This window comes from Sebastes umbrosus, chromosome 13 (assembly GCF_015220745.1).
Source record: "Sebastes umbrosus isolate fSebUmb1 chromosome 13, fSebUmb1.pri, whole genome shotgun sequence".
Classification (NCBI taxonomy): domain Eukaryota; kingdom Metazoa; phylum Chordata; class Actinopteri; order Perciformes; family Sebastidae; genus Sebastes; species Sebastes umbrosus.
This window is the reverse complement of record NC_051281.1, coordinates 24,607,900-24,633,685: the sequence shown is the minus strand read 5'-3', so window position 1 is coordinate 24,633,685 and position 25,786 is coordinate 24,607,900. Positions and strand designations below refer to the sequence as shown.

The window sequence follows — 25,786 nt, the reverse complement described above, 5'->3', positions numbered from 1 at the left end:
CTGGCTTGAATACACCTGAAAACCAAGAGTTACAAGTCACACACAGCAGTGAGAATTAAAAGATGATCATACTCAATCATCGACCGGCTAATTAAAACACAAGTCCAAAGTAATATAACTTTTTTTTACCTTTTGCCTGTGATTCCTGGCTGTTTTATACCACTCTAAAGCCCCATTTGGATGTGATTTATTTCTCTCGGGGAGATCAAATGAATTTAATATTACATGGTCAGTAATTTTTGCTCGTCTGTCTATAATTTAAGTCCTGTCCAGAGAGAAGCTTTGCATTTAAAAGTATATCTCTGTGATTTCGCGCATATAGAGCGATATTTCTTGTAAATTAGTTTCATCAGCTTTGTGCACAGCTTCAGGTCTTTGAGACAACTGAGGAAGCAGAGAAGGATTTTTCTAACCGATGGATTTCAGCTTATTAACACCAACATTCAGAGAGCGAGGTGTTCCAAATTATCGAATGGGCTGCAGTAATTTCACGTAAATGTTACTGTAAAATGTGTAGACATGGGGTGGAACTATAGATATCCTGTATACTATATATAAGAAGTGGACGTAGTCACCCATTGGTTTGTGCACTACAGCCCGGATTGAGACCATAAATCAAGTGAGAAGTAGGCTCATTTTCTCATAGACTTCTATACAATCAGACTTCTTTTTGCCACCAGAGGAGTTGCCCCCTGCTGGCTGTTAGAAAGAATGCAGGTTTAAGGCACTTCCACATTGGCTTCACTTTTTAGAAAACAGGAGTTGCCCACTGGGTAGAACACACCAGTAAAACAAATAATACCAATACATGTCAGCCTTCTGTGGGTTGGGGGCTGCTGCAATACCCTCACTACTTCTGAAGAGGTCGTGACTCAATGTGGAAAACTCCTCAGGACCAGATCTGTCTTACCTGCATGGTGAACCAATCGACAGTGGTCAATAACTTTCCTCAGTACTCACAGAGACTTTTCACACATTGCAGTTGATGCACCAATTTCTAATCAGTCTATTTTATTTCCTTTTACTTGAAAACTAATTTTGGGAGGTGTGGGGCTATTTACATGCACCATGGTGACAAGCCTGAACCAAAATGCTTTGAGTTGAATAAACAGAATCATAAAAATGTTAATGATGTTTTTGTTGAGAGAATTGGGGTGATATTGTAGGAAAACAAATGAAATATGATAGACAATAAATGATTGCAGATAGACGATAAAGACAGATAAACAATCGCAATTAAACATGTTTACTTACATTTCTTTCAAAACACATCTGTTGTTGCAAATTAAGTAGCAGATAAATCTAAATTCTAGAGACAAGGTTGACAGCAGGCACGGAGCAAAATTAGTTTTCACTTAGCACTGTCGCCTCACAGCAAGAGGGTCGCAGGTTTGAATCCGGCTTGGGGCCCTTCTGTGTGGAGTTTGCATGTTCTCCCTGTGTTAGTGTGGGTTTTCTCCAGGTTCACCCGGGTTCCTCCCACAGTCCAAAGACATGCAGGTTAGGTTCATTGTTGACTCTAAATTGCCTGTAGGTGTGTCTGTCTCTATGTGTCAGCCCTGTGATAGTCTGGTGACCTGTCCAGGGTGTACCCCGCCTTCGCCCAATGTCAGCTGGGATCGACTACAACCCCCCCGCGACCCTTTACGGGTTAAGCGGTTACGGATAATGAATGAATGAATGAATGATTGACTGAATGGACTCGTGCTTGTGCATACATTCTCCTTTCAGACTGTTTCTGCTTTGGTCTCACTCACTCTTTGGCTCTTAAATTTCTACATGCATTTATCAATTGCTAATTAGTCGCTAACTTTGTCAATCAGCCATTAGCTAGTCGCTAACTTTGTCTTTCTACTGTTTGGTGTTGGACCAGTACCGTACAATGGATTTGCCACAGATTTTTTGCTTAAAACAACTGCATGTTGCTGCTGGAAATAGGGTTGAGGAGAGTGGTGAAACTGAATCCAAAGAAAGACTAAAACACTGAGTGAGTCAGGTGGTGATTCTCCCTGGGTTTGTCACTGAGTGGACCCTTTCACATTACCCATCATTAAAGCCATTGCAAATATAAAAGCACATGTGAATGTAGCTTTAAAGGAGACATATCATGAAAAACCACACTTTTTCAGTGTGCTCATACATTTGGGTATCTGGAGTGTCTACCAACCCACAAACTGTGAAATGAGACAACCCAGTCAGTTTTTTTTGTGGGCTGCCTACATCAGAAAACATGTGATTCAAAAAGCCAGTCAGATTTGTCTCCCCTTCCTATGTCACATGCAGGATCATTAGAATATACCACTCAGCTTGAGAACTGCCTTTGCAAAGGTGCACCATATTTTTCTCTCAGAGCAGACTGGGCATTTTCTCCAAGACACAGGTGCTAAAACGGAGCATTTCAGAAAGAGGGTGAATAAAGGTATATACAGGCAGACAGTATGAAAAAAATAATGTGTTTTTTGAACATCAAAGAATGTAAACATGTTAGTAGATACCCAAAATACAAGTATGAACCTGGAAATGAGCAGGATATGTACCCTTTAAATAATTTCTTAGGCCTGCTGGTGATGAAGGTCACATGATTTTTGTGCATTTTTCCTTTTGTATTGTATTATATTAATGTTCATTACCTTTGTAGACTCATGCTGCACTGGAGGAATTAAATAGTATATGAGGAATTCAGTCAAGGCGAATAATAGTAGAAACGATGGAAATGGAGAAGAAAAAATAACATTTGTACGAATAGCCCAAGCCAACGGCCACAAAATGAACTGCAGCACATGCATGGAAATAGTTCATATAAAATATGAAAACTTTAATGGCCTTGAAAGAAATGGAGCTGGCCCCAGTGGCTCTACGAGCAAATGTCTTAATGGAGATTCTTGGAATAATAATAGGGGAGTACTGTATATGATGCTGGCAGTGCTGTAAGGGACGCACAGCAAAAGGAGCCACAGGAAAGGCACCAGTTTGAACTGACGGACAGTAGAGGGGACTAATCTCATTAGAAAAATGAAGCTGGAGAACGACATGCTAGAGCACAGAGTCTCCTCCTGCAGCTAAAAAGAAACAACAGCACTGGTGGTTTGTTAGAATACTAAACAACCAATGTTTGAGTGTTCCTGATGTGCAACTGTCCTGTCTAGAGTAGTGACGTAACGTATCAGAATGCTTGAAGCAAAGTAGTTCAGAGAAAGTGGCGTCCAACAACATCTAAAGAGAAAGTGTTTACATCAGTTCCGAATGGCCACACTCAAAGGCAGGAGGAAAGCCTGCCATCACAGAGAAGGTCAAGACATGATGAATGAGGGATAACGACCTATCCTAACCTTAATAACGTCAATGCCTAACCTTAACTATTCAAGGTCAATGCCTAACCTTAACTATTCAAGGTCAATGCCTAACCTTAACTATTCAAGGTCAATGTCTAACTTTAACTATTCAAGGTCAATGCCTAACCTTAACTATTCGAGGTCCATGTCTAACTTTAACTATTCAAGGTCAATGCCTAACCTTAACTATTCGAGCTGGGGACCTTTGTTGCTTGTCACTGTCCATGTCTTTCTCCCATCATTTCCTGTCATCTCTCTACCATCAGCTAAATAATAAAGGCATAAAATGTCTAACAAAATAGATAAATAATGAAAAAAATGTCTCACCAAGTAGTTTTAGTTGCCTAATCTTGTTTCCACCCACCTATTTTTGTGTGCATTTTCAAAAAGTTTTTACGCCTGGCTGAGGTGGGAAAGTTGGTGTATCAATAAAAAACTAAAGTGCAATGGAAACAGACTTAGCAAATAAATCATGATGCACATGAAGCATGTGACTTAAACAGCTTCATGGGTTGTTTTGGAATCCATTGACAAGCAACCTATTTTGTCATTTAGGTATGAGGACATATTGTAATGAGATTTTATATCTATCCATCCATTATCTGTCACCACTAATTCAATTAATTTAATTTGATTTACTTTAAAAATACTTACCTGACCTTTGATCATGTCCTCTGTTGTATCTAACAGTGAGCAAATAAAGATTTCCCGTGAAAGGAATGTGATGAGATGTTCCTGGTGCCACTCACTCTACCCAAATAACATCAGTTTGTCATTGATGTATTGTTGATTGAGCTGCCTGAGTAACCACTGATTAAAATGTAGAAAGCACTGGTAGAGGATTATTTGTCACCATTCAGCTGAGAGATAATAAGAGAAGCATGCAGATAATTTATGACGTTTGGTCTCAGAGAGGCAAAGAGAGGGAGAGATTTTGTTGGAGTGATGGATTAATAGGTTGAGTCATTTCTGGAGAGAAATGTTTGTGTTTGAGCTTGATGATGTCTGACTGCATTACAGATTCACGGAGATGTAACTTCCATTCATTGGATAAATTAACAAGAGCATTGTGCTTAATTTGACTTGAATATGAAGCTCACCCTGTGAAACTGATTACAAAATATGCAGGTGTTCACAGTATGAAAACAAACTTCCTTTTTTTTCAATGACAGAAGATTATTGCTGAATTCTCTTTGAAAGGTCTATATTTATACTACACAGGGTATTAATATGACCTACCTACATTTGTCCATGTGAATGCTGAACACTGAAATGATGAGTCTAGAACAGTGTTTCCTGAACTTTTTTTCCGGGGACCCACTTTTTAAAAATGACAATCCATTGCAGCCCAATTCACAATAGTGCTTATCTATAAATCGTGAGAAGAGCAAATTAGTTCGTAAATGAATGTTCTTGACCATTTTTACTGCCATTTCGGCATGACCTTATATCATCTTGAACAGGTAAACCAACCATTTTGAAATCACAACTTCATTTTATGCATGTTAGTGAAAACATATGCATGTTATGCACTTTATAAATGAGACCAAATATTGAGATGGATTTAACAGACCCTCGTTTCAATGTTATAAGTAGGCTAGAATTATCAGAACAATACAAATATTCAGGCTCCCTCACGTGGCTCAAAGATGTACTACAGATATACATTTTAAATAAAACACTGTGTAAGAAATTCTTCAAATTTATTTGGAAACCCCAATAAGATCTCCTGCTGCAACCCACATGTGGGTCCCGACCCAGTCTTTGGGAATGACTGGTCTAGAATATGTGTGAAAATTGTGTCTTGGACCCTGAACATTATTACGTTAATTACTGGCAGTCTAATACAAAGCTTAAGCTATACCTTGACTTTTTTTATGAATGCAGTACGCTCTTTTAAGAGGATTCTTTTACAGCCTTTTATGCTTCCTCATCATAGTAATTACTCGTTTAGATGCACAACACAGTGATGGTGCCATGCCATTGTTCCGACGACACAGTATTTCAAAACCCTGCTTGTCCGAAAATACACACTCTCCGTGTAACGAACCAAGCTCATGGCTAATTATTAGGCAAAATTATGTCATCGGATCTTCTCAGTCTTGATTTTTTTTTTTCTACCAAGGCGCCCTACTCTGTCTCTGGTTGGCTTACCACGTCTAAACCTAACCAACCCTACCAACAAAGGCAATAAGTAATAAGAGGCAGAGTAAGGTGGATCATGCCTAGGCCATTAGGAAATAAAATTGGGAAGGTCTGATGACATCATTCTGAGAGCAATGGGCCTTTGGAACACACATGTTTTTCAGACAAATGGGCTTTCGGTTCAGTGGGCCATTTTTCAGACTATTGGGGTTTTGGAATGATGGGATGTCGGAACAATAGGCAGTCCCCCCCAGTGACCCACACTTAATGTGTCCACTCTATTGACTGCTGATTGAAAGAGTAGTTGGGTTATATGTGGCAAACATAAGATGTTTGAATTCTGGCTAATAGCATCTCTGGGAACATGCCAACACTTCAGCATTTTCTCTTTTGATTTAATGAAGCATGCTGGAACAGCTTTGGATCAGATTTTCCACTTCTTCAAAGTAATACGGTTTGTTTTGCATTGCTTGTAGATAGATGTTTTTTAAGCACATTAAGGCCTGCTGGGCTATTTTTTGTCCTCCTAGATTACAATGCTGCATATTGTCAAAGGCTTCTAAATAACATCACCGGGAGGTTTAAGTATGTTCAAGTGTTACTAAGACAAAGAGAAATGTAATTGGCATGCATCAAAAACAATCAAAAGAAAGAGACCAAGTCAGTCTGTGATTTGCCTCTTGTTAAACAGAGATAAGGTTACCGTGAGTTCCTCAAGGACCAAACAAACCATTACTCTTATATCGAAGTTGTGTTCATTACCTCATACAAGTCCTGGGGCTAAGTGTATATAAAATTAGGAATTCACACATCACATTAGACACAGGAATTAGCATTTATAAAAATGGAACAAGAGCATACTGTAATCTATCATTCAATGCTTCAGACGGGACAAACTGCACCTACCACGTTGTGAAAGTGAAGCTTAACATTGTGAATTGAAACAAAATAACTGTGGATTTAGGCAACAGAAGTATTTGGTTAGGTTTAGTAAATGATCATGGTTTGGCTTAAAATAAGTATGTTTGTCATGTTATTGAAGTTATGGTCGAAAATTAAAATAAATCAACATTGACTTTTGGTTTCAAACAGGACACAAACAGCGGTCTCCTGGGTGATAGCCCTGTGTTTGTCTGATGCATTCAACCACCTTGACCTCCTCCTTATATTGGCTTAGTTGCTCTTTATATTATGTCACCTGAGTCATTAGAAACATATTTGTGATAGGTAAAAAAAACAACAAAACATAATCCAGGAGAAAATATGTTTCCCTCGAAAAGTAATTGACAATGCAGTTTTGTTGTATAATTTTAGGAGACCAGGCTCCGTATTTTACGAGTGTGTGACATAATTAGGGCTACCCCCTAAATATCTGACTCTTCGGTTGACATCGTTGTCAGCAGCCAATCAGGCGAGACACTGATAAGGTGAATTGAAGAAAAGAGTATTTATAAAAACAAAAAGTTTTAAGATAAATAAGCACATGGTTCCTGCTCAAACAGTTGGCTATTAACAGGTTGGTTATTTACAGACAACAGTTAGCCTAATGGAATTCCATCAAATATGTAGAGATGTCTGGATAAACAATATCCAGACACTGTGTTGGACGGGGAAAGATTGAAGGGACATGGCAGTGATGAACTTTAATTTATTAAGGTATCGCAAAACACTCAGGTTCAGTCAAGGTCGCAAAATAATCATTAGACATGTTTACAAAACAAACATTTGTATATGAAGAGATTAATTCATACAAATTTGTCAAAATTACAATCCAAACATACACAGAATTACATTGAAGTATATGGGATCTTCGGTTTTCTATCCCCCAAAAGGGGGCGTGGCCTTGGCTTTTTGCAAAATACCTGTATGTGTCAGTCTGACACATGGGTTGGCAGTTTCTCGACTGTTCTTGAGTCACGGTGGGATTCTGATCATCCACCCATTTGCCCACAGTTTCAACTGAACCTGCTGCACCTCCCTGACTCTATCCTCCTCCTCACTGATAGATATTCTACTCTGTGTAGGAGGGTCATCAACACTGATCTTTACGGTTTTAAGTGGTGTTTCCAGTGAAAATTGAGATGTGCTTGAATAATAATAAATGGACCTTTGATCTTAGATAATTTTTGTTATACATACTGTTCCGCGAATGGAGTATGCCCACTCAAGAATTAACTACAAGCTCAAGAAAAATGTACATTTAAGAACAAATTAGACATCATAATAACAGCCTCTTGGATTGCATGTAGGATCAGAGCTATTAAGGTTCACAATATAATTTACATAATAGGTGCCAAAGATTCAGACTTTCTGAGCCCATGTCATTAATAATTACATTGAAGCAAGGTTAAATAGCGTTCTGTGACATCCATTTGTGGCTAACTGTGGGAGTGAGCATTAGGCCGTGGTGTACAATAACTGAAATTAATGAAATGGAACAATGAACACCACGTACACAGTGTATATATCCAATGACTGGATATTTCTGTTTGTAGCCTTCACAATTTTTTAGTCTAGACAGACTTTCATGCATCTGGCACTCTAAAGGAGATTGTAGTTCAAACATTTCTTTCAACAGCTTTTTTCGAACAGTCTGTAAGCATCAGTGGATATGAGTTGTGCAGAAATCACATTATATGCATGCATGCATCCCATTACTGGTGGCATAAATTGTTTTTCTCCCGGCTGTTTTGCAATGCAATAAACTGATGAGCTCAAAGGGAGTTACTATCGATTTGGTGAATTGATCGCCCTCTGGCTACTGCCAGGGTGTAGACAAATCCCTGACTCTTTTTGTCTGAGGAGACTAAGGCTGGTATTATTTGATATTTAAATCAAATGAGTGGGTTGCCATGCCTACACTTTTTCTTTTTTAGATTGAAAACTTCTCTCAACACCTCAACAGCGGTGAGTCACCAGAGGCAGATTTAAACTTGCTTTACAATGAATTTTAATTGCTCAACCATGATGTTGATGTACGGCATGTCATTTGCAGCACGGTTAATACTTTCATACTTATGTAATGCCCTTGGGACTCAAACCACTGAGCTCCTTGTTGATGCTCTGCTCTTTGCCTCCTTTAAGTGTCAACAGGCACTGTTTCCTCAACCTACTATTAAACTCTATTGAATCCCACTTTAACGCCATATTGGAGGACATTGTTATCCACCCTCTCTACCGCCCCAATCATTTAGCCTGTCAGCCAGACAGCCCAGTGGCTCAATGAAGATTAATTATGATCCCGTTGTTGACAGGGTGGCCACAGTAATGAGATGTCCCGCACGGCGAGTCGGTGCTGCATCGTTTTCCTCCCTGTCAGATACAGTATCCTATCTTATCTGCGTGCCACTCTGCAAAAGGTGCACCCTCGCATAATGCCTCCCATGACAGCTGATGGTTAGCAGAGACAGGGTATATGGCAGCAAACACAGTGGACGACATGGTAACAACCTCATTATTATGTATGCCAGTTTGTTTCTGACAGGGAAAAGCTATTATTAAAGCTGTAAAAAGAAGGTGTTTGCTAGAGTTCAGTGTTATTTGATGAGGAGATGAAAGGGGACCGTATTCACGTTGCTCCTGGAAACAAATCATTTCCAAATGCAGCAGTTCTAATGTTTCCTCGTGATAGTCAGTGTCCTCACACTTCAAATATAGCAATATCTTTTTAATGCTAAATCCCCTTCATTGAAGCTTGAAGAATGAGTCTGCTGCCACCACTGCTGTAGAAATGCTATTCTTCTTTTAGTTTTTTGCTTTAATCAGTTTTACTGCTCATTTCCTCCTTGTATTGTTTTCTCTTAAAAACCCCTTCTTTTAGCAAAAGATAAGGGTTTGTGCTCTTTTCCTTAATCCTGTAATGTAAAGTTGCTTTACTTCCATTTAAAAAAAAAAAAACTGTGGTGATGTATATAAAACATTCAAATGTTGTAAATGTGGAGATTGCCAGTTTATTCTTTAATATATATTATGGTTGTCATAGTTAATGCGATAATAACGCGTAAACGCAAATTTGTTTTAACGCCACTAATTTCTTTAACACATTAACGCAACTTGCAATTTTGAGGTTGTAGTGGGCTCAATTCTAAAGCTAGAGTGAAGATACTAGTGTCATATGAAACTAGAGAACCGAAGGAATCCATTGGTACCAACCATGTTATAGTAGCTTGGCTAAATAAAGCTCCAAACTTGCGCCAAATTTTCGTGAGGAAAATCTGGCATGGCCATTTTCAAAGAGGTCCCTTAACCTCTGACCTCAAGATATGTGAATGAAAATGGGTTCTATGGGTACCCACGAGTCTCCACTTTACAGACATGCTCACTTTATGATAATCACATGCAGTTTTGGGTTAAATCATAGTCAAGTCAGCACACTGACACACTGAAAGCTGTTGCTAGCAATGGGCTTTCCTCAGCTGTGACAAGAGTGTGTCGATGAAATTTACTCATTTACTCTGGCTCTCTGTGCCTTGTAACGTTACTACTCCACTGCTTGTTTGAGTTGTTACTGCAAAACCTCCACTCAGTCAGTCTGTCACTCATCATGAATGTTGGAAAATCCCCAAATAAGTCCACAAGAATATCTGAACATGATTTCAAGGACTAGAATGCTATATGCTGGTTTATCTGGTCATTGCTCAAGGTTGAAATGACACCTCTGTTGTCGTTGGTAAGCTTGATAAATTATCTGTCTAGGTGACATTTTCAAAGTCAAGACCTGAATGTCTCTGAGGTAATAATGATTCTCTCCAACATCTGGAGCAAGGACATTAACCTGACACATTATTCCAAAGCAAGAGCACGTTCTCATAGTAAACAAACACCATCGGAAGGTTGTCGGAACAGTTGGGGGACATGAGAGAAGCTCAATCCAAAATGTTGTATAATCACCTATTGTTACTCACTTTTACAGTTCTGAACACACATTGTGGTGAGTAAAGACTCCATAAAAGCTTATTATCACAGTTTAGCACTGGTAGGATTCAGCTTTGTTTGTATTTTATTAACCATATACACTTGAGTTTGTTATTTTTCTGTGAAAATGACATAGATTAGCATGTTATACAACACATTCTCACTTCCAACTTGTCAAATACCGACACTTGGTCAGTGGCCCTACGCTTCAAACTATGATGCTCTAGGTACCCACTAGCATCAGTTCAGTTTTTCTTTGTTTCATTACATGCATAGTGTCTATTCAAAATAAACTTTCAATGTAGGTTTACTTAGTTTTTAGGTTTATTTGGTTAGGTTTAGGCAACAAAACTACTTGGTTAGGTTTAGGCAACAAATTGCTTGGTTAGACTTAGGAAAAGATTATGATTTGGGTTAAAATAAGTATAGTATGTTTCTTACGAAAAATAAGTTTAAAAATAAGCTAATAAGTGTGTTAAAGAATAATTCTGTTTGGGTTTTTTACAGCTTGAATCTCATTGTCGCAGGTTTGGCCATAGGTTGCATTAGTATGGAGCGAAGTCAAAAATACTAGTCATTGTCCCTGTTAAAGGAACCCCGGGGATTTTTGGCCACTATTGGCATTATAGAGAAGTGTTAATTTTGCTTTTTTTTATTTAGTCTTAGTCCTGTGTTAAATGTCCATGTTAGTTTTTTTTTCACATTTAGTCAATCCTCATCCTGTTTTTTTAGTTTAATTTTAGTTGACTAAAAGTCTGGGCATTTTATTCTTATCTTAATCATAGAAAACTGTAACTATTTTAGTTTAGTTTTAGTCAATAAAAACTGTTTGTCATCAGATTATATTGTATATTTCAGTCAATCTAGAGTTGCCAAAATATCACCTAGTTTCCTTCTCCCAAAACCGTGTGGTTGTCATTGTTAACTTTACTGACTGAGCTCTTTGTGTGCTGCTGCGTAGTCCTGGTATGGTGCGTGCAGCACAGGAAACGGAACTGCTGCATTGAAAAAAAAAAGCAGCAGTCTATAAAAGTTTTTCACCTCTTTTTTTTGTCAATGAAGGTTTTTATTTTTGAACTACATTTTAGTCTTATTCGTCATTACATGCTGATGCGATATTCACAGTTAGTTTTTATTGACGCTGATGCCGTCTCGTCATCGTCTCGTCTTAGTCACGTAAAAAAGGTCGTTGACAAATATATGTAGTCCTAGTTTTTGTTTACGAAATTAACACTGATTCAGAGCAATTGGTCCCCAATTTGATTGTGTCTTGCGCTGTTCTCGCATGCACATGGATGCACGTGTAGGTTCATGAGCAGACATCTGACGTAATATGTATCCCTGCCAATCTAACCAAAGGTTCTGTGCTAGTCCCTGAGTGACAGTTGATGGCAGTGACACGCTAAGGAATTTAGCAATCTGCCAACAAAAGTCTAGGAAGAAGAAGAGTGCTCACTACAAACCATTCATATAAACAACCAAAATATTAAAAAGTAGGAAATGCAATCAAAATATTTGTCAGGCCCCAGGAATTCATATAATCCATTTTGGTAAGAAACACAAATGTAAACATAACTCAGAGGGAAACTTTAATGATTTGGAACAAGTTATGAATAAAACAACCCAGTCCTTTTGGATTTATTTAAAAAAATCTTTATACTGCAGTAGTCTGAATAATTCTTACATTAATCTCCCACACTGTACCACGGCTATACAGAATTAAGGAAAAGAAACAGCAAGCACTATATTAATCCAACCGCCTGTCAAAATCCTCCTTACTGATAAAATATCTGGCTGACCTTATTTTCATAAGGCAAATTGTACTAATTGTAATATTGCAGATAAATCAATTGATTGCTTTTCACTGAAATGACAGTCCTTTCCTGTTTCAGTGCGTATCCAGGATGGGTAGACTACCTTTAACTGACTTTCCTTTCTTTTAATTAAAAAGCTCATTGAAAGGAGATGAATTGGCTGATAACATCACTACCTTTTCTCTGACCTCAATTTGGCTCCGCTTACCTCTGCAAATGAGTCTGGAGAACCTGTCTGTGCATGAAAACTCACTTTGTTATAACCCGTCAGATTAATTCATTAAATCTGGCCGAGAGTTTTCTTTCCTTAATGTTTCGGATTGTTCACGGTGGAGCCGGGAGTGCACTGACAGTGGTCAGTGTGGACTATTGGACACGGCCCATGATGGCTCTAATTAGTATTAGCAGATTACTGCGTGGCAAAGGTGGGACAAAACCATTGTTTGGCACAAGCAGTGGTGGAGGAAGTATTCATATTTACTTAAAGGTGCTCTATATGATATCCAAAGCATTAATATAGCAGAAAACAAGTAATTTGAGCTTCTTTGCCTTGTTGCTTTTAGTGCATGTTTGTGCATGTTAGTGTGCCCCACTAGCTAGCTTTAAGATATGAAGGATCATGACGTAGTTGTTGCAGAGGATGGTATGGAACGAGGATATATTTCACAGTGTTTTGGCTGACTGGGATATTCAGCCGTATTTATTCCTCCGAGCCTCCGTGTTTTTATTTTAAATACCTGCATAAGTAGAGGTGCAATTTATAATCCTCAACTACACTATGTTTTGGCTGGGCGTCAGAAGCTTGGATGTATTGAAAGAACTGGATACAGCGTTGGAGGCGGGGCCCCGTTCATTCTTATGAGAGTTGCTCATTGGCGCATGAAGCCTAAATGGCTCGACTTCCGTCTGGAAAAGTACCCGGAGCTTGGCGGCGCAGCGTCCGCTCGGTCACATGACTTGGTCACGGGGTCCCAACGTCAAGCCGTTGACATGGCTTGCACTCCAGCAACGGTCTGGGTCTCACTCACATGAACGGAGGAAGGGAAATAACTCTGGATTCAGCTATTAGTGCGTTTTACAACTTTAAAAACTTAATTTTTTAAATAAGGGCTATTTCGGTGTTCGTACTGGGAAGTTGATTCACCTAAAAAAAAAATATCTGCTGAGTTACAGACGTCTCCTTCCCAAAGTAAGTTTATGGGAAAAAAACATTTTTAGGCCCAATGCATCACGTGACTGACACGGAAGTTGCAGTACCGCCGTTTGACCACTACGAAAGTCCGGATCGACGACCGGCGCTCTACCTGAGGGCTTGGACAGAAGCTTGTGCGCAATGCATCCTGGTACATGTAGGCACTGCCTGTGCGGCTCCGCAAGCAGGAGAACTCAGCTTTGGCACTCACTGAGGAGTTGATTGCTTCAATGGACTACATTTACCATCAACACTGATTGGACATCAACATAAAAAGTGTCAAATTTCCCTTTAATAACTTGAGTCACATCTCTGCAGCATTTTAATTGTAAGCTTGCATGAATTTAGATTTACTAAAACTAAAGAACATCCATCATCATAGCAGGAGAGAAGCAGGACAATGAGATGTGTGAAAAAAAAATTCTATGTTATATTACTGTCATGCACTTCAACTCCTTGCCCTACTTCCCATATGGTCACACACACACACACACACACACACGCACACACACACACGCACACACACGCACACACGCACACACACACACACACACACACACACACACACACACACACACACACACAGCCCACCACAACCACCCACCACTATACGAAACAGGCAAGCTGCGTCTGCTCGATAACACACTCAGAAACATTGAGAGCAAGCAGCACTTCAGCCATGCTCGGAGCCTCCAGTGCTAATGTCATGCATTCCCCCTGTATCTCCTGCTTCTGTGGCTCCACTCTGTGTTGAAATGTCTCAGATACACTATATCATAGGGCCTACTGAAAAACACCCCTGGGACTTTGCACTTGTTATCTAGGCTCGGTAAAAAAAAAAAGAGAAAAAAAAAACTTGTATCACACCGTTACTTTAATAATTATTTTATTTATTTACAGTACAACAAAATGTTTTGGATGATTCAAGGGTGGAAACGTACAAGGTTCATAACCTGAAGTTAAGGCTTCTCTTTTATTAATATAGTGTATCATGTAAAGCAAAAAGTGGCCCGGCATCAAAGCTTTACCTTGATTTTTCTGCTGCTATATAAATACCAGTCTTGTGTAATTTCCTATAAATATGACCGCTTATCATCTAATAACATTTGATCCACCTGCGTGAAGAGAGACATGCAAAGTGAAGCCACTCTACCTCTGCAGTTTAGGTCGTAGGCTGCTATAGACAGCGCCTGCTGCTGAAATGATGTCTATTAAACACACCATGTGAATAAAGACAGATATATAATATAATCTTCTTCACTGAAATAAAGCAAGACTCCCTGGATTTCAAAGACAGTTTAAATTCAACAGCTTTAGTCTATTAAACTGAAAAATATGTCTCACAAACACATATAGGTGGCAGTCACATTTTTTTTAAAGCAGTAGCAACCACATAAACACTGAGCTATAAATGAAGCATGGCACTGTTCAGTAACCTGACCTGCCAGATGGTTTGTTACACGGAACCATCTGAGAAGCCGGCATTGGAAACCTGGAAACACATTAACGCAATCGGTCATTCAGACGTTGTAGCGGGCTCAGTTTTAATGTCATACAAGCTTACCGCGAAGGAGGTTAAATATCGCTCCGAACTTGCGCTAAATTTTGGCAAGGAAAATCTGTCATGACCATTTTCAAAGGGGTGAAAATGGGCTTTATGGGTACCCTCGAGTTTCCCCTTACAGACATTATGATAATCACATCCAGTTTAGGGCAAGTCATAGTCAAGTCAGCACACTGACACACTGACAGCTGTTGTTGCCTGTTGTGCTTGAGTTTGCCATGTTATGATTTGAGCATATTTTTTATGCTAAATACTGTACCTGTGAGGGTTTCTGGACAATATGTGTGACCTGCTCCATCATTTTGAGTCACTTTGACTCTGAAACACATTTTGAGTATTTTGTATGTCTGTGAAGTGGAAAGTCTCAGCTTTATGGCAATACCAAGATGATCTTTCTACTCCAAATATTCTATGACATATGCTCTTCCAAAGTTTGACTGTCATCAAACGTTATATTATTGAGAAACAAGGCATTAAAGATAACATTTCACATTCAGCCATTTTTCACATGGATTAAAACACATTTATTAAGACTCAAGTCAAAATGAACACAACATTTTTTGGTCAAAAGTGACACCCAACATTTCATAATGTAGCCTACACGTACCTTGACACATACAGTACATGTGCACGTGGATGACCACAAGCAGTACAGTAGATAGGCCTAGAAGCCCATGTAGAAAAGAATCCAAAATATATGGAATAAAATTGACAAAATATTAACAAATATACTCTGTATGTGTTCATGGTAATGAAGGAACATGTCACCCAGTGTTGTAGACTTCATTATATACAGCAGAGGATTATGGCATATCGAGGTCTGAGTACACAGACAGTAGGTTACTTGCTGCTTATCATGAGTTAGCAGGTAGTATGTGGCCATATTGGCTACGGCAGAACCATGTGACTTGTCAGGGTTTCTCAAATCGATGGGCCAATAGTGTATGCCAGCTAGCCAATTATAATTATAAATGTGGTAAGCTAGTGTGTGCAGGGAGGAAGAACTCGAACTCGAACTTGAATAGTTGCTCTTTTGGTAGAAACAGGCAACCCATGAGCATTATATAGCTCATCATACAGTGTATCTGGATCATGTGCAGCAGCAGTTTCAGATTTAGAGCCTTATCTTGGTCCTCTACCTGTATGCATAAGATAACCCTGTTTCTGTCTAAGATGAGTAATGAATCCATTGTTGCTCCATCTGCACCAGATGGCTTTATCTCCGTGGGTTCAGAAGGAGAAGATATGCAAAATCTTGTTTGCAAAGATTACAGCGTTCACAGAAAAAACCTTGCAAGCCTTTTTATGCAACCAAAGGACATCTCCCACTCATGCTTTCTCGTAATAGTCAGTGTCCTGAATAACCGCTGAAGCACAGCATTCCTCCCTGCTTTTATTTGACAGAAATGTCAAGTGGTCCCAGCTCCACACTCAAAGCAAGGTGATATATTATCTCTCACATTCAGCCTTTGGGATATTTATTAGAATATTTTGCTTTGCCAATTCATCATGTAAATGTTGTCCCCGTCTGCCAAAGTGCTCAGTAAAATATTGAATTGAGGCACAGCATGCACTCCATTTCTTTAGCTTGTCATTGTCAACAGATGAGCATGCTAAACTTTAATATCCATGAGGCCAAAAGCACTCTAAAAGGAGCATTCAAGACCACTTAAGGCTGGAAATCAAGCTGAGTTGGTCCCAGGTCAGATTTTGGCAGGACGTATCAGACTCACCTTCATTTACAACATTGCTGAATGAGTAGTAAATAGGCGGAAATAAATAGTATTTTATACACTTCACAGAGCTTACTTACAGTAAAACAATTGTCAGTCTGTATTTTGTTTTCACCCTTCCACTACTACCACTGATAATGATGTTTGCATCGTCAGGAGAATGATTTGGGGATGAGTAGAGTCTTTTTTTGCAAGATACCCAGACACATGGAAGAACTGTGAAGCCAAAGGAAACTGCAGTAACTGCCAGCTGTTTTTCCTCAGTACATCTCCATTTTATAACTGGATGGCTGAGGCCCTGTTCAGACCTGGCAGTAATATGTGTCCTGGGCCTGGCCTGCCTCAGCTCCACAGACGATCCACCTCTTCAGAAACCTATGGGGGATTTCACGGAAACTACATCCATATTGTAATGTAGTCGTTGCTCATAACACTTGGTGCCATTTGCGTCAAAATTCACTCTCCTGCTCGGAATTATAACTCGTGTCCAATCTGAACACACAGAAATGAAGACATACTTCTAGATTCAGTGTGACTTTCACTTTCTGAGGATATATAACTCTTGAACTCTTAACAATATGTTGATTGTCAGGCAGGCAAGTTTTCTTCAGTATCAAAGTAATCCAGTGATGTCCAGTCTGTACACCCATGGATACATTACAAACAGTAATTGCTAATAGCTAATCCGGGCATACTTTTAATAGTACAAATTTGCAAGAGGTATAGAGCGGCTCGCCCACCAATCGGAAGGTTGGTGGTTCGATCCCCGGCTCCTCCAGTTCACATGTCGAAGTGTCCTTCAGTCATCGGTGTGTGAATGAGTATTTAGATTAGATCCTGATGGGCAGGTTGGCATGGCAGCCTCTGCCATCAGTGTATGAATGTGTGTGTGTGAATGGGTGAATGCTGACATGTAGTGTAATAGTGTAAAGAGCTTTGAGTGGTCGGAAGACTAGGAAGGCACTATATAAATGCAAGTCCATTTACCATTTACCAGTGGAGCCGGAGTCACAGCAGAGTGTGGTTCTCTGGAGGCCTTTAGGTTTTCCCTCAAGTCTGTGCTTTTCATTTTCACCCTCCCTGGTCTGAACCTCAGTAAAGAATGGAGGTCCAGCAGGGTGTCTGAGACGCTGGAACAGCAGCAGAGTCTGGTTCTCTGGTGGATTCTGAGTCATTCTCCAGGCAGTGTATGTCATTATCATACTCCGTGGCCTGGACGTCAATAATAGATGGAGGTTCATCTGGGGGTGTCGGAGAAGCTGGTGGAGGTGACAGCACAGCAGTGTCTTTCTCTAGATTGGGTGGGTGTTGGCCACTCCTCAGTTACAGCCATGTTTAAATCATCCTGGACTGGAATGGTGCTAGGAGGTTCAACAGCGGTTGTCAGACAGGCCGGCACTTTGGGGCTCTGGGGCTAAAACATCCCACAAATTTGTCCCACTGCAAGATCAACTATTTCACTCAGCAGCACTGGTACAAAGCTCTTGATCTTGTTTATCAGGATGTCATGTTATATCATTCCTTTGTGCCTCCTTTGTCGTCCTGAAACGATTAAAAACACATCAATGAGCCACATTGTCGCACTGGGTGACAATGTTCCTTCTTTACTCTGAACACAGGGACTACAGTTTATTTTGAGTCAATCCCAAACACTCCGTCCTGCCGCCGTAAATACTGTTTAGTGCCCACATATTTTACAAAATTACTGAGCCTTTTTTTAAAAGTAAAAATATTCATTAGTGATGTGATTTCAAAGATTTAAAAGCTGAGAGCCTGGGGAAGTTGGAAAGTATTGAGAGACTGAAACACTGTTGGTTTTCGTCTTTATTGGTTGGCAGTAAGATAACTTAATATAATAATGTTTTTTTTCCTGTAAATCCAATTGTGTTTCCTGAAATCCCATTGTGTTTCCCTAACAGGTTTTTTTTCTGATTCACTGTATCTGAATCTATCTAATTATGAAATATCATCTTTTGTCCATGTTGTTGTGCTTTGCACCTCAAGGCCATGTATTTCTCCCATAGTTGAATGAACAAAAGCACAAATAAACACTAGGCAAGAAAAAAAATAGCGTTTTTTATGTTTGAGTTATATCTTCCAGAGATACAAAAACATGCATTCAGAAAACATATACTACAGTCACAATGCACTGTAATAACCACGGGATATATTATTCAAAAGGCACCTGCTTTAAAGTCACTAAATCTCTGAAAACTTAAAGCAGCAGTGGGAAGAATTGGAGAAAATATGATTAAAAAAAGTTATTTTTTATACTATTTCACCATATCCTGACAGTAGTACATGAGACAGGTAATCTGAAAAAACAATCATGTTCCTCTGTGTCCTCCGGTGCTCCTAACGGCATCTGCAAGATTTCACAGACCGGAGGAAAACAACCAATCAGAGCTGAGCTGGAGCCTTGCCGTCTCTGAGCAGCTGTCAATCACTCGCAATTCCAATCAAACGGTCAAACTTAAAGCTTCAGTAGGCTGACATTTTTTGGCATCATTGGGCAGAAATTCCATAATAACTTTTCAGCATATTGTATTTCAAATGTTCTTCGGTCGGTCGGTCGGTCGGATGGATTTGAATGACATATTTTGGAGGGATGGAGTGTAGCGCAATGAACAATCCATTACATTTTGGTGACGATCCAGATCATGAATTTTTTTTAAGAATTCCGATCAACCTGAGCATTAAGACCACAGGGTATAACACATGCGCAGTATAACTGATGAAGCGTTGATGACGCATGACCCCGCCTCTACTTCTGAGAGCAGAGAGATACGTGTGTGGATGTGTGGCGAGACATCGAAGTGCGGGAGCTGCTGGCCGTCCGTGGTGAGAAAGAGAAAACCGGTAGATGACGGGATGAGAGACAACGTAGTGTAACGTTATACAGACATAACAAGGCTGCTGAATGAGAGAGGCATCCGCCGATACGTTACGCGGAAACACTCCCTGTTAATAACAAGCCGACCACCTCACGGTACCGCGAGCTGTGATCTGTTTTTAAAGTCACACACTTTGGCGGAGGTATGCGCTCTCCGAGTGCCATTCTACTATTTGTATTCCGTCCGGGTGCTAGAGCCCCGGTAAGACAGTACATTAAGACGGCGGTTCCAGTAGAGTGTGTATTGTCGGAACAGGGGACCGACGTGTAGTCTATCATGTGTCGCGACCAAGTCACGACAAGAATTTATGACTCTCAATTGTTTAATCTGACATAGCGACCATCGTAACCGTCACAAATATCGTGTAGTCTGATTTTGGCAAAAGAGGAATTGTTTCAATGAAATATTACCATATAATTGAATGAATATGAATAAAATGAGAAAATAAGAAATACAGATGATTTTATGATCAATTATCCATAGCTATGTGTTTTTTTTTAGTTTTCTTTGTCTTTATATGGCGATAAATCTTCCTTTGTGAATTGCACATATGCTGAATTATGCCATCAGACCTGCTTCTGATTGATTAGAGCTAACTGGTCTCAAACGTAGCGGACACTATCTCTAGTAGACAAACAGCTGGAGGCTTCATTTCAGACGGAGATTATGACTGAGATTAGCTGCTTTGTAACACGGTACACTTTGGGGCCTGTTTTATGTGCCGTTCAATTGCTGCAAATTCTGTGTATCTTCAAAACAGCACCTGGCACAATGCTACAGATAGCTGAGTGCATTTCACTAGAAGTAAAATCACATTTTGCTGTCTGAAAGAAAGAGTCAGGAAACGCATGTGCACTTCAGTTTCTTGGAAGTCGTAGAGGGAATGCTTTGCTTCTCTTGACAGGTGAGCAGGTGAGATACAGTATCAATCTATTTGGTATCTATAGTGTTGCTTTGTAACCATGAAGCCTTCCAGCATGGTGCTGACAAACAGTAAGACCTTGACTTGGCATCTTCTATAAAAACACATATTTTTGTCTGATGCACCATTTGCTTCAAAGGCAAGAGCAAACTGGCTTACCAGGTGTGGACAAGATAAGAAGAGCACGTCTGTCAGTCAAAGTGACTTTAGAGATTCTAACTAATACTCCTCTCACCTTCTTGCATTGGGAGTGTTGATAGTCTATTGATAATGCTTACTTACTTCCGTGTTAAAAAACCTTTGCTGTTGTGTGGAAACCTCGTATCTGTGGCCAAAACAGTGGACTTACTTTAGTATTTGTTTTTCTTATTAAAGTGTTTTTAAGTTTTCTTTGGATAAATTGAACTGACTTGCATCTAATTAAATTAAACTGAACTGAAGTAAATGTGGTTCGTCTTTGGTTGGGAGCTGGATAGTCAGAATTGGCTCTTCTATATCGTAGATGGAGCTATTTAATGGATTTCTTTAGAGGCAATTTAAATGTTTTGTTTGTTTGTTTTAAATGGATACATAGCATCGTTTGAACAGCTCTTCATGGCACATTTTCACAGCAGGGGCTGGCAAGACTCGCTGAATTCCGGCATGTGAAAATGTACACTATCAGGAACATAACGGCCTGTCAGCTCAGTGTATCATCGGAGGTCTATGAATAACGATCTTATGAAGAAATCACAATGGCAAATAATGTTCCCTGACGTGTAATGAGGGTTGCTCTAGTTAATGAGGCTAAACAAAACAGAGAAAAACAAAGACAACACAAACAAAATGATGTTGAATCTAGACCGGAGGAAAAGTCTTCAATGTGGAAAATTACTTTTCTCTTGTGAGTGATCAAGAATGTTAATGTGGAGAAACTGCTAGGTGTAAAGCTAAAGTTGAAGAGTAGAACTATGGGGTATGTAGAGTTGGCAACGCTCCAGGATATTTATCTTTGAATCATCCTCCCAAAGAAAAGACTTGGAGAGCAAATAGATCCATAAATACACGGACGGGTTTTCAGTAGCTCGGGGCTCTGTGAGCAAGATAGATTTATTTATAACACTGCTCTGTCACTGCAAATAAAATAAGGCTGCATAATTGATGTCAGGAAGATAAAGAGTTTGAGGTGCGTCCAAAAATGGGCCTGGTCTTCTGAGAATTGTTCTGTCCCGTTTACACTGTGAAGCTTTCATCAAGTTCTGCAAAGTAAGAATAGCGATGACTCCACAAGCCTCTGGGTTTATTCCAAGAAACAGGTTTACTGAATTACATGGAAAACGCTAAGTAAAAGCAAGAACAAGTTACTTTTTTTTGGCTGTTTTTCATGTTCCAGATTTTACTTTCTAGGTTAAACATCGCTGTGTAAGATACATTTCTTTGTCTGTGAATGACTTTTTGGTAAACAAAAGGAATACACATTTGTTCATGCATAGCCATGCAACATATTAAAGGAGAGATATTTAGGCTTTTAAAAATACTTTACAGTATTTTCCGTATTGTATCACCTTCATCAATTATACAAACCCAATTGGTGGCAAACTGTGTTTGTACTTTGTAAGGCAAGGCAAGGCAAGGCAGGCAAGGCAAGGCAAGGCAAGGCAAGGCAGCTTTATTTGTATAGCACATTTCAACAACAGGGCAATTCAAAGTGCTTTACAGAAACATTCAAGAATATTGCGACAAAATGCAAAAGAACATTAAGAAATAATTAAAACAGTTATAAAAACATTAAAACATTAAAACATTAAAGATTAGAAAATAAAAACAAGCTAAAAATAAAAGCTAGGATAGAAGCTAAAATTGCATAAAACTCAAAAGAGTAAAAGTTATAGTGCAGTGTCAGATCATTATCTGGTTTAATAAAAGGCACCCGCAAACAGGAAAGTTTTAAGCTTTGTTTTAAAAGAAGTGAGAGTTGGAGTGGTCCTGCAGGTTTCTGGGAGCTTGTTCCAGATATTTGGTGCATAAAAACTGAATGCTGCTTCTGCATGTTTAGTTCTGACTCTGGGGACACTAAGCAGACCTGATCCAGATGACCTGAGAGGTCTGGATGGTTCATATCACAGCAGAAGATCAGAAATGTATTTTGGCCCTATACCATTTAGTGCTTTGTAAACCAGGAGCAGTATTTTGAAATCAATTCTCAGACAGGCAGCCAGTGTAGAGACCTCAGAACTGGACTGATGTGATCCACTTTCTTGGTCTTAGTGAGGACTCTAGCAGCAGCGTTCTGAATCAGCTGCAGCTGTCTGATCGATTTTTTAGGAAGACCGGTAAAGACGCCGTTACAGTAGTCAAGTCGGCTGAAGATAAATGCATGGACTAGTTTTTCCAAATCCTGCTGAGACATCAGTCCTCTAATTCTTCTTATATTCTTCAGGTGATAGAAGGCTGTCTTTGTAATTGTCTTAATATGGCTGTTAAAGCTCAGGTCTGAGTCCATGACTACACCAAGGTTTCTGGCTTGGTCCGAGCTTTTTAACATCACAGATTGTAGGTGAGCACTAACCTTTAATCTTTCTTTTTTGGCTCCAAAAACTACGACCTCAGTTTTGTGTTTGTTCAGCTGAAGAAAATTCTGGCACATCCAATTATTGACTTGTTCAATGCACTCACTCAGTGCTTGTATTGGACTGTAGTCTCCTGGTGATAGAGTTATGTAAATCTGTGTGTCGTCTGCATAGTTATGGTAATTTATTTTGTTGTTCTCAAAAATCTGACCCAGTGGGAGCATGTAGATGTTAAACAAAAGAGGCCCCAAGATGGAGCCTTGGGGAACTTTGTATTGTATTCTACTTAGTTAGGTTTAGGAAAACATCAACTTGGTTAGGCTTAGGCAACAAAACTAGTTAGTTAGCTTTAGGAAAAGTTTGCGGTTTAAGTTTAAATAACACTGGAAGTGGCGTAACTTCAGTACGGAAGTTACGTGACAAAAACTACTTAGTTAGGTTTAGGAAAAGATCGTGGTTTGGGTTAAAATAACTCCAGAAGTGCCGTAACTTAAGTACAAAAGTTACGTGACAAATAAATCAACTTTGACTTGTCATTTCAGACAGAACACAAACACCAGTCTCCTGGGCGAAAGTCCTTTGTTTTTTGAACCACCCTTCCACCCTGACCTCCTCCCTAATGCAGCTTTCACTGCTTTCTATACTTGCCGGTTTACAATTGCGTGGATTACATATGAATTGATTTTGTGCTGACCAGCACGAAACAAATGTGAAATTTGTGTCTGTGTACACAAATCAATACATTAAATTTCGTGACTATTTCACCAACTGCTGTGCGACTGTGTTGAATAATACCACACTGTTTGGTTTGATAATAGAAGATAGGAGAAGAAAAAAGACCCTCAAGTGTTTAAACCACCGGCATTGAATCGTTTTGTTTTGAAAGTGGTGGATTACAATTAAAGAACTAAGTTTGAAGTAAACAGAATTCAGGTTTTATGAAGAGGATTGTGGGAGGAACTGTGCAGATGTTCAACTTGTTTTTTAGATTCTTCAGCTGCTGCTCAGTTTGTACAGTGTGATACCGTCAAACAATAACCAGCTCTGGTTTCTCACAAACTGAAGTACCATTTTTTTTTTTTGGTCTTAATGTATATAGGTAGACTTAAATATGATGATACTTTTACTTCATATACTTTAAATATGTAAACCAATTTTCCCATAGTTTTTCCCTTTGTTTCTGGCAGTTAACTGTGAGTTTAGGGAGGCCAAGGACAAACAGTTTTGCTTTAGCTAGCAACTTAAACTCCACATGCTCACAGAGCACAGTGGGTGCTTTTAGTCTTATGCACTTTATTGATGCCCAAAGGGTGAAGTTGTGGCCTCTGTGTCCCTCAGATTTATGCCCATGCTCACTCAACCAATGCACCAATGGCGTACTGTGTCTTGTCCAAGGACACTTCAGCAGGTTGCTGTACTGGTGGAATTTCTTTCCTTTGTGTTACTATTTTGGTATTATTTACATGATTCATTATTATTGACATGATTTGTGTCTCTTGCTGTGTAGGACATAGGACCCATTGGACCAGATAGAAACTGGAAGGGCATTGGCATCTCCCTGCTGGTTATTATGGCGGTGCTCTCTCTCATTGGTATGTCCATTGTTCTGCTGTCAAAAGGTGAGTCTCCCCACAGATCCATTAGATCATCAAAGACACAGCATTTATGAAAAAATAATGGAAAATTGTATTTAAGCAGTCCTTCAACGTGTTTTTCCCAGTCATTTCTGAAACAGTAGAGCTACATCTTTATGTATTATGACCTTATCCTTTACCTGTTCCTCACTTGTGCATTTTCATTCTGTGTGTGTTTGTATGAAAATGTGATTAAATATGTATGGTCCTCTGATTTTAATCAAACCTCTGTAGCTGCATCTTAAAATTTAATATTAAATTAAAACAGTATATTATTTTTTTTTTCTTCTGCAGATGATGGTGGTAAACCCTTTGGTTCACAGTTGACACTGGATGACCTCTTTCACAGAAACTTCCAAATACATGATCCTGATGCAAAGTGGATCAGTGGTAAGTATGTCACAAAGCTGCAAAAAGATACCAACACTGCAAACAGTTCTGAAGTTATATGAAAAGTTGTCACATGTGGTATATTCTGCAAAATCCTGATTACATTAATTTACAGCATTTTTTTTAATTTATTTTAACAATATATACACGACAACTGTGGTATTGTTGAGGTATGGCAAATACTGTGGTCATCTAATTATAAAGCAAGGAATCTCTGTCTGTCTGTCTGTCCCTGTGTGTGTTATCTGCATATCTCGAGAACCGCACGTCCTTTCGACTTAAAGTGGCAGTAGGCTGAATATTTTTGTCATCATCAGCCAACAAATTCCATAATAACCTTTCAGCATATTGCAATTCAAGTGCTCTGAGAGAAAACTAGACTTCACCTCCTCATGGCTCTGTTTTCAGGCGAGAAATAGGCATTATAGTAACAGAGTATCATATTTTATAGATATTCATATTTGATCAGCGCTGCCTAGTTAGACCGTTTGGTCGGAGTTTGTAAACACTTGGTGGGTGTGTTGCTGAGGACCCAAGGACGTGTCAAATTTGGTGCACTTTGGACACACGACACAATATTAATAAACTTTGAATAAACAAGCACACAGTGCTCTGTGCAGCCGCGGGGGATGGGTTTCAGGGCTTTGCAGATTGTCACAAGCATGTTGTCCACAGCAGGCAGACCGCGGCTCTGTGCTCCGAA

General features: G+C 39.4%; 1 protein-coding gene across 1 annotated transcript in view; it reads left to right on the top strand.

Annotated features, from left to right (window-relative positions):
• The window catches only part of LOC119500191 (inactive dipeptidyl peptidase 10-like), a 111,097-nt gene that overhangs the window by 43,291 nt on the left and 42,020 nt on the right, over positions 1 to 25,786 (top strand). Inside the window, exons 2-3 of the mRNA XM_037789796.1 lie at positions 24,567 to 24,678; positions 24,988 to 25,083. Of these exons, the coding sequence (XP_037645724.1) occupies positions 24,567 to 24,678; positions 24,988 to 25,083 (208 nt within the window). The remainder of the gene's footprint in view (positions 1 to 24,566; positions 24,679 to 24,987; positions 25,084 to 25,786) is intronic.